The 9,748-nt window shown below is 36.5% G+C and overlaps 1 protein-coding gene across 1 annotated transcript in view; it reads left to right on the top strand.

Annotated features, from left to right (window-relative positions):
* LOC107739901 (leucine-rich repeat and fibronectin type-III domain-containing protein 5) overlaps positions 1 to 8,481 on the top strand; it is an 11,038-nt gene extending 2,557 nt beyond the window's left edge. The window contains exon 2 of the mRNA XM_016552146.1: positions 6,869 to 8,481. Coding sequence (XP_016407632.1) covers positions 6,869 to 7,853 — 985 coding nt within the window. The 3' untranslated portion in view covers positions 7,854 to 8,481. The remainder of the gene's footprint in view (positions 1 to 6,868) is intronic.
* Positions 8,482 to 9,748: the final 1,267 nt, after the last annotated feature.

Genomic DNA, 9,748 nt, shown 5'->3' with positions numbered 1-9,748 from the left:
ATTACTTTAATTTCTGTAGTCTTCATTGTAAAAATTAAATCTTACCTGAATAAATACTTACTTAACCTGAAAAACTTAGTTTCATATCTCTCTTTATTCTATTGCATTTATTTGTGCTGTTGTTTGCAATTTTTTTGTGTTCTTATTTTATTGCTGACTTTTTACTTGTTTTTTTATGAAAATAAAACTGTGCGTTGAAGAAAAGTAGATTTTTGTTTGTATATGCTGTCAATTATAGTTCTTAGAAAGAAAATCTGAATCAGCAAAAATCGGTAGATAACACTAATAAAAAAAATCGGAGATCGGAATCGGCCAAGAAAATTGCAATCGGTGGATCTCTAGTATAAATATCTACAAATTCTGGAATTAAGATGTGTTTACTTTACAAGTAAAATGACTCAAGATATTATGTCTTGTTTTATGAAAAAAAAAATCCAAATTTGGTTAGTTTTTGCTTCAAACAAGTAAAAATATCTGCCAGTGGAGTAAGAAAAATCTTGTTTAGCTTTTGAATTAAGATTATTTTTCTTACCCCATAGGCAGATATTTTTCATTGTTTTAAGCAAAAACTAACAAAATTTGGATAATATTTTCAGAAAACAAGACAAAATATCTTAAGTGATTTTACTTATCAAGTAAACGCATCTTAATTCCAGAATTTGTAGATATATATACTAGAAAACAAGACAAAAATACTAAGAAAGAAAATCATTTTTTTGCAGTGTCGCTGTCTCAAGCTCCACACCACCATCATTTAAAAGAAAGCCAATAAGAACAATTAGCTTAACAAGGACAACTTATTCCCAATGTGAAACGACCAAGTAGTAAAATTTAGGATTGAACTGAATTATTATGTGCGTACGATACAGTGAATTCGTATTCCAATTTTGGTATCACATTGTTTTAGATCTATAAACAGAATGGCCACTGCTTTTGAAACTTAATGACCCTTTTTTAAACGCCACTCATTTCAGATTGAATTTCAGATGTTAGCATTTCAGATTTACATTTTAGTTCATAATTAATAGAATAGCAGTGTGAAGTAAACACCATCAATACTTCATCCAATAAATCCATCAGTATTTCACTAAATGTGTACAGCTCTGGACATAATTTTTATCTTGTAAATAATGCAGCACAAATATTTTTTAAAAAATGGGCTGATATATCAGTATGTGGTTTGTAGATTGTAATTTGTAGATTGAAATTTAAGAAACCATCTTACAATAGACTCTCAGACCAACCAGCAAGAGGAGAACAAACGATTTGGTTTAAAGGGCAGTTGAAAATCCCAATCAGTCTAGATGCATGATTGAACTGACTTTTGCCCTTTGAGTCAACAGCAAGGTGTTATATAGACCAGTTGAGAAAAAGGACCTTATATTTAGTACATTAGCACAAAAATCCATCACCAGTTTGTGTTGTTGTAATGGATGGATGGATCAATGCTGTGCTTTCTTCCATGTGAAATGGTAGAATAGAAATCCATTTCTAATTTTCTTTTAAATGAATAATGCTGGTGTTTTTCTCTGTATTAGTTTTTGCAGCCTGGCTCTTAGACTGTGCAGTGTTTTTGTCTTTTTTTGGTTGTGATTCGTCATAGTGTATCTGAGCCTTTAGTTAGCATACAATCTCTCAAACAGTATTTCCTTTCACATACTCTGTACTCATTAATACATTCTCATAATTACTTTCTTTGCAGACTCACTTGGGGGAATCAAAAAGAGATTCATTTTTTGGCTTGCTTTATCTCAATGGGCTGCTGTAAATTAGCCACAGTCGGCTAATTACAATAACACACACTGGCCATGAGCATTCCCGTTCAATGAGACACTGCAGAAGCAAAGCCATTTCCTCATCATTTGTGTACAGAGCACATTGTGTGGGAAGCTCTTTTCACAAATGATGAGAATGAAGCCCACAGAAAGACTGCAGATACATCTCGACCTATTTTTTACTAGAGAAGCAGCTGGCTGATACCCCATGTTGTTATCAAGTGCTCCCTTCTCAGTTAACACATTTAGCAACAGACCGGTCGCAGTGAAATATAGACTGTAATCGAATTTTCACCACAAAAACAAGGCCAGTGGAATTTGTTTCTGCGATAAAGCTGCAGAAAAGTGCCATGAACTTGTTACAGAGACAATCCCCTGTTAAACCTGGGGTTAAGTGCCTTGCTTATGGGTACAATGATCATGGCTCTTATGTTGATTCTTGCAGTTCTGAAACCATCCGACTATTGCTTCTGAGCTGTAAGTCAATATGAAATGTCACTCACATTTTACTTTCATAATACAATGTATTTCCGAGTTATACAGAATACTGGATGAGAAATTGGTTGGATCTTGCAGTGTGGATGTTAAGTAGTTTGGTGTATGAGGGGCTTGTGATGTCAGTGAAAAAGGAAGGTCATTTCACAGGGGAAGCATTTTGATAAAAGATCATGGAGAATAAGTTTTTTCTTTGGAATAAGGTGCACTGATGATCATGCACAATAAGGTCAAGAAAGTGCATTAAAGAAAAAAAATACAGTTTATTTTGATTTCACCACTCATAATTGTACATTCTCGAAAAAAAAAGGGCATAACCAATATTCTTTTTTTAATGATTTTTTCTTTAACTTGCTTTCATTTTTCAATTGTGCTTAATTTTAAGCCATGAAGTGAATATTTTCACTCAATTACATTTATAAGGCAGAAATCATACTTTTTAATCCTTGTAATTTCATTGAGATCTTCAAAGTACATGATTCACTACTCATCAGAATATGTGTTGATGTCTCAGAGGTGTAAAATACTTGAGTTAATTGTGCTTCATAATTTTATGGGAAAATGTTCTCATGTTCTATTGAAATTGTTATATTTCTAAGGCAGAAAATCACGCTGTTTAGTTCTTTTAATTGAATTTAGAGATTTCACTGCTCATCCTGGCACATATCTATCCTCTTACTAAAGAGCTTACTGAGCTCAAAAAAAAAAAAGAAAAAAAAAGATATATATATATAATCAACGTAAAATGTAATTGGCCACAATTATGGATGAATGTACAGTTTTTGATCTAAAACAGTGCATCTGTGCATCCGTCCATATAAGCTGCGAATGCGCCGCATACCCAGGCCGTCTGAGAGAATGAGTTCACGGGCTAATTAATATAAACATGATTATAAGTTGATCCCTTGTCATTTGAGATGTGACTTAAAGCTTAATAAAGTGTTGGGAATAAGCATGTAAAATTATTTATTTGAAAACAACGGTAATTTTCTGTAAATCTAAGTCAGTTGCGGTTGCTTCCGGGCGAGCGGATTCTCCGCAGCTTTCTCGCCTCCACTCTATTGCTATGACTCGTCAGGATTATAGCGCGTTCTCAGTGGTTTGCTGGTATGCGGCTGATTTCATGCGCGAGGTAAGCTGTCCGCAAAGCGCTCGCCAAAGCAGAAAAATGCGCTGTTGCTGTCAGATCTCGATTGCCGAAACTCGACTAAATCATATGAAAAAAAACCATCATAACTGGATATTTTCCGTATACTTGTGTCGCTTACAATTAAAGTCATTTTCTGATTTTATTGTTGTTTGCAACGTTACTTGGCAATATTTTAAAGATATTATTATTTTGTTTATTTATTTAATTTAAATAGTTTTTTTTTTTGTATTTTGTATGGTCTATTATTGGAATAGTGTCACCCGGGTGGTAGTTTTAACTCCTATGCACTATAAAAATAAATGAATAAATGAATGAATGAATAAATAAATAAATCATTCAGTCATGCAGAGACATATAGTGCGGGGGAATCCTCCATCTCCCCAACCTCTGAATATTACGTATCATAAAGTAACTACGTTATTTGGCAGTTTTTACTCAGAAAAGCAGCTGTTTTCTAGCATTCGAATAACTATGGATAAACCTGAAACGATAGAAGAAGGATTGGAGATGAATTTCCTTTACAAATAAAGTAGGAATGTGCATACTTTTAAATCGACACCTGCCACAGTGTTTTCCTCTTTGAGTGTGTCTTAAAAGCGACGAGGAGGGGGGAGGGGGGCTTAATCTTATCACTCAGCATGCCCGGTTAAAAAAGTCACCGCTCGCCACTGCAGTGCATGTTATAACCCTAAGCAAATCTGGCTTGAAATGATCAATGATCAGTATAAGAACAACTAAAACATCAACAGAACCATTCTAAAAAGGACTCTTTTACACAGTTTGAGTATCAAAGTTACTTTAATGAGAAATCCCCTGCTGATTTCATCAGTCTTTTTCACAAGCCAAGTAAGTAGCACTCTTGAGGCTACTATTAAATATTAAGTACAATTAAATGTGGAAACTTTTTACTTTCGCTCAAGTACGAATTTAGCTCAACACTTGGCTTTTAATTTGCGTAAGATTGTGTACACTTTAATTGAGATCTCTCTGTCCTTTTTTTACCCAGTATTTGTTGTCATTGCCAAGCATTGTAAACTTTTCAAACTCTTTGCATTCACAGTGCCAACTGCCTGCTAGTATCGAGAAACTCATCCACAAAGAGGAAACTTATGCTATCCAGACGTAGTGACACTAATAGAGTCTAGGCAGAGAGCTAATTAGATGTTACATTTAACAATGAAGCATCTAGAAATAGGATATATTCAAGTCGCACTGCATAAAATGAGTAGTTACTCAAACAGTAGAGCCATGCAAATATTTTCAGCTATTTTATGAAACGTGACCCTAGCAACTAGCCTCTTGACACCATTAAACACACTTTGAGTTACTCAGAACAACCCTGCAATCAAAATGCTCGGCTCATTCATTTGTATGTACGACGGCGGCCGCTCTCACCACTGAAACGCTCTGACAGGCTGGGGCTCGAGGCCGCTTCTACTGAGAACCTTTGTGCTCCAAATCCAGTCGGTTTGCATGGGAAATCACAGAGCGCTCCTTTCAGCCGGCTGAATGAGCTGAATGTTTGCCAGGCTGCAGAGGAGACAGGTGGGGCGGGTGGGGAAGGATGATAAGAGATGCTATTGTTCAAGTCTGAAGTGAATGGTTCAGAAAGTGATAGCAGACCCCAGGCTCCTGCAGGTACAGCAGGACTTCCTGTAGATACAGCACCGAAGCAGATTTACCGCCGCTTGAGACTTGCGCTCTCTAGATTATGTGATTAAACATGCCTGCAGCAGAGTAAACATGGTAGAGATAAGAGATAGTCCTGATGTCACAGTTTGTTTTATGTGTTTATTGTAACATGTTTAGAATAGTATAATACCTACTCCACATGCTTTGTGCCTGAGCCTGATGCACAAATGAAAATCCTACTCGAATATTAGCATATTTATCAATAGCTTAGTATCGACGCAGTCCTGTATAGAGCCCTCCGATGTGCGGTCTTTTCTATCCTGCTCTCTGCTTAGATTATGAAAATCATATATCCGTGTGGGTTTTTAAATCCTGAACACAAACCAAAAAGAGAATCATACCACTGGACCCCCTTGAAGTAATATCAGTTTTTTGTTTTTTTTTATTAAATATTGCTTAATTTGTAATATTTTTAATGTTATTTTATTATAAATGTTATTTTTAAACTCCTTATTTTATTTTATTTTATTTTAAATAGTTCATTCTGTTTGTTCAGCAAGAATGCATTATTAAATTTATAATGTTACAAAAGATTTATTTCCAAATAAATGGTGTTCTGAATCCTGACAAAATATATATCGCAGTTTCCACAGAAATATTAAACAGCCGAAATTTTTCTTGCATTTAACCATTATTTCCGAAAAATCATGCCACTCAAGACTGGAGTAATTCAATTCAATTCAAGTTTATTTGTACAGCGCTTTTCACGATACAAATCATTGCAAAGCAACTTTACAGCAAATTAAGTTTCTACAATATTTAGTGGTAGCTTATCAGTGGTGACTGTCAGTCAATGTACATATGGCAGAAATGTACGGAAAAATCAATTAAAGACGTAATCAAACAGACGATGAACACTATTAACAGCAATTATTATTTGATGCAATCAAAAAGTAATAACTGCTGAAAAAAAAAATATATATATATAGATAGATAGATAGATAGAAAAAAGTTATTTTAAAATGGAATAATGTATTTAATCAAATGTATTTATTTCATCAAATAAATGCAGCCTTGGTGAGCATAAGATACTTCTTTAAAAAGCATCAAAACATTTTTTATAGCCTGAAACCTTTGAACTGTAGTGTATGTATATAATATTACAGTGACATGATATGTAATTATGGACAAGTGGACAAGTGATGCCATGATCCACAAAGAAAAAAAACTAAATAAAAAAATCAGCTGTTTTTATAAACTTTTTAATTTAGAGAGTGCTTGATTTTTTTATTTTCTTTTTGTTTCTTCTTTTTTATTTTCTTTTCTTTTCTTTTCATTGGTCACAATGCAGGTCTATGTACATGAATTGCCAAAAAAAAAGCCAAATAGTGTAGAAATGTTTACATGATCCACAAAGAAAAAAAACTAAATAAAAAAATCAGCTGTTTTTATAAACTTTTTAATTTAGAGAGTGCTTGATTTTTTTATTTTCTTTTTGTTTCTTCTTTTTTATTTTCTTTTCTTTTCTTTTCATTGGTCACAATGCAGGTCTATGTACATGAATTGCCAAAAAAAAAAGCCAAATAGTGTAGAAATGTTTACAGTACCTAAAACGTCCCCCCCACCCCTTATACATATATGTAAGAGATTACTCTCTCAGGGCTACTGCTGAGCTGGAAAAAATGTAAATACTAATTTTGCAGGAACTGGTACCACTCTTGAGGTTGTTAAAAAGGTGTAAGGCAGTTTAATAAATGAATGATGAATGAAACATATAATGTATTATTCTAACACTGTTCTTTTCTTCACACAACAGAATGATTCCCCCAACGAGTAAAAACTTCCTGGTGAATAACCTGGCCGCCGGGACGCAGTACGACCTCTGCGTGCTGGCCATTTACGACGACGGCATAACCTCCCTGACGGCTACGCGGGTTGTGGGCTGTGTGCAGTTTACCACCGAATCCGAATATCTGCGCTGCCACTTCATGCAATCCCAGTTCTTGGGCGGCACTATGATCATTATCATCGGTGGCATAATCGTTGCCTCTGTCCTCATCTTCATCATCATCCTCATGATCCGCTACAAGGTGTGCAACAGCGGCGACTCCGCCAAGGGGACCTCGGTCACCGACATGCACTCGCAAACCAACGGTGCGCAATCCCAGGGCTGTACCGTCACGCCGTCCGCGTCCAAACAAGGTGCTTTGAGCTTGGAGGAGGGCGAGGGGTGCAAAAAGAGCTCCGCCGTGCCTCTTCCTCCGCCTCCAGATTCCCAAACCCACACCTCAGAGACCTCCATCCCAGACTGCTCCACCTCCACTTCCCTGGTAAGCCAAAGCTGGACGACTCCTGGCTCTTCAGGGTCACTAAAGCCAAAGCGCAAACCAGCGCCAAAGCCCATCCCGGCGGCCTGCGCTGAGCCCAAAGTAGAGGCGCTGCTCAACGCAGAGACGCAAAACACCAACCGCAACAACTCCACCGCTCTTCAGCAGCCGGTCCCAACCCCTCCACCCCCTCCATCCCGCTTCAAAGACACTCCGATTTTAAGGAGGGCTCGTCCGTCTTCGTCCAAGTATATGACACTGACCGTGGAAGGAGCACGGGCTAAACGCAGGTACTCTTTGAACGAGAACCTGTCGAAACATCACTGCTACATTGGCTCGCAGAAGCTGGGCAACGTGTTTTGCAAGCGGAGTATGTCCGTGAACGGAATGCTAGTCCAAATGGCAAACTCGAATCTAGACAGTGAGAAAACGGCATTTTCCAGTTCAGAGTGGATTCTAGAGAGCACCGTGTGAATGTACGACTGCTGTAGACTAGATGGAGTGCCCGCATCTCATTGTGTACGTGCGTTCGTGTGTGTGGGTGGATGTGTATAGGCGCTCATAGTATATAAATGTGTGTGATCGTATGAATGTGCACGTTTTGCACCATTTCTTTTGTTTCCATCCGCAAATCATATTTTCTGCTGTCTTTTTATTAATGTTTTCTGGAAACCCATGGATTAATGTGGATATTTGCCTTGAGGGAGGTGCGAGAGCCACTCTGATCAAGATACATCACCCGAGAGAGACACACCTCCATCTTCACTGCACACGCCGAGCGTCACGGTAAGAGGAAAGCATCGGTGCCTTCCTGTGTCCTCTTACCAGGGGCTCCTACTGGATACGAGCTTTGTGTCGGTTACACGGATGGAAAGAAACATAAGAGATTTCACAAAAAAGCCTTTCTACTCAAGGAAATGACATTTCCTGCATATTATAGAGGAAAAAAAACAACTATATAAGGACTTGATACTGGGACCTGTTATTAAATTGATATTTTTTAAAAAATCAAAGCGTTTTCTTTTCTGTGACATTGATTTTGCCTTTGTTTTAAGGCATAAAAAAAAACATGTACAGAAAGACAACATCTGCTGTGTTCTTATGTTGTGTAAAATAATAAAAAAACAAAACAATTATTTTTGTGTTGTTATGAACACAGTCTTGAAAGGTGATTTACAAATCCTTTGAAATCCCCCATAATGCCCATATGTTTCAGATTTTATGGGATGACACTGTAGGACCTGCATATTTACAATTCACAGATATATTGAGTGTTAATGACTTCATCCAGCTTGAAACATAAAAATCTTCTTTGAACATCAAAATAATTTTATTAAAAAAAGTAAAATAAGTCACATGATTACAAATGTTGTCAAAATTGGTCTTTGCATGAACCACAAACTAAACAGAATAGCAATAAATGCCTTTAAAATAATAATTAAAAAACACATTTCGCATTTCTTTACTGTAACGGTACACATTCTTAAATATACATTTTTAAAGTATTTTTGAACAATTAAAAATTGAAAATTAAACTAATAATATTTTTTATACAATATATTTTGTCATACACTTTTTATACGGTACGATATCTTATAGTATCCAACAAACTGCAGCATTATTTTCCACTAAAATTGCTATATACATTGTTTACTGTGCAGCGTTGCTGCCAAAACAGATATCGTAGTGTGATGGTGCTTTCAGTGTGTTATCCTCTCAGTGTGAGCTTCAGTCCAGCTCAAGGATAATGTGAGGAAATAATCACCTTGGTAACAGAACCTAATTCTCTATGGTTCATCATTCAAAGCATCTGCATTATAAGATGATTAAGATGACAACGCATCACATCATTTACACACTGGAATATAAGATGTGAAGGGAATGTGTGCAAAAAATGTCTGTATTGTGTTAATGACATCATAAATTTGTATAGGGAGGTGACACTTTTTTTCACAAGGTAAGTAACATCTTATAAAAAGTTTAAAACATGAAGAATTATCCTTCAAGTCTCTGATCAAAATAAAAGCCATAGTGGATTGACAGCTGTAAAATGTCTCTTTCAAAGTTGAAATGCAACTTAGACATTCATATAAAGGGTTACGGTCCCTTACAATGGATCTATAAACTATAAATAAAATTGTCCTTCCTATGGCCCCTTTAAGCCCTAGACTCTTAATGGTAAGTAGCTTTAGGAAGATCCCTTTGACCACATATGGTTTCCGGCGGGCAGGTCCAGATGCTTTACGACCTTCTTCAGCTTTATTGTCTCATAGAGAGACTCAGAGCACCCATGTGTCTCTGCCATCAAGATTTAGCCGAGGGCACTGACATTAACAACCCTCACTCCACTTTTCTGTCACGAGTCTTTA

This window comes from Sinocyclocheilus rhinocerous, unplaced genomic scaffold, assembly GCF_001515625.1.
Source record: "Sinocyclocheilus rhinocerous isolate Xijiao unplaced genomic scaffold, SAMN03320098_v1.1 scaffold375, whole genome shotgun sequence".
NCBI classification, from domain to species: domain Eukaryota; kingdom Metazoa; phylum Chordata; class Actinopteri; order Cypriniformes; family Cyprinidae; genus Sinocyclocheilus; species Sinocyclocheilus rhinocerous.
Note: the sequence above shows the minus strand (reverse complement) of the source record. Positions and strands in the feature narration are given on the sequence as shown.